General features: G+C 63.3%; 1 protein-coding gene across 1 annotated transcript in view; it reads left to right on the top strand.

The window, feature by feature from the left end:
* The window catches only part of SGSH (N-sulfoglucosamine sulfohydrolase), a gene marked incomplete at its 5' end in the record, with an annotated part of 2,777 nt that overhangs the window by 2,151 nt on the left and 343 nt on the right, over positions 1 to 283 (top strand). The window contains 1 exon segment of the mRNA XM_010179641.1: positions 77 to 275. Coding sequence (XP_010177943.1) covers positions 77 to 275 — 199 coding nt within the window.

Below are 283 nucleotides of genomic sequence, written 5' to 3'. Positions count from 1 at the left end.
CCGGGGTACATTTCGGTCCCTCTGCGGGGCTGAGCTTCCTCCCATGAGCGCCTCTCACCCTTCTCTTCCTCTCCAGATCTGACGCCGACCCTTTTGGACTGGTTCTCCATCCCCTACCCCTCGTACAGCATCTTTGGCAAGAAGCGGGTGCAGCTCAGCGGGAAGTCGCTGCTGCCAGCGCTGGAGTCGGAGCCAACCTGGGCCACCGCCTTCAGCAGCCAGAGCCACCACGAGGTGACCATGTACTACCCCATGCGAGCCGTCCAGCACCGACAGTTCCGCC

The sequence above is a fragment of the Mesitornis unicolor genome, unplaced genomic scaffold (genome assembly GCF_000695765.1).
Source record: "Mesitornis unicolor isolate BGI_N332 unplaced genomic scaffold, ASM69576v1 scaffold29672, whole genome shotgun sequence".
In the NCBI taxonomy this organism is placed as follows: domain Eukaryota; kingdom Metazoa; phylum Chordata; class Aves; order Mesitornithiformes; family Mesitornithidae; genus Mesitornis; species Mesitornis unicolor.
The sequence above is the reverse complement of the archived record's forward strand: the minus strand, read 5'-3'. Positions and strand labels throughout refer to the sequence as shown.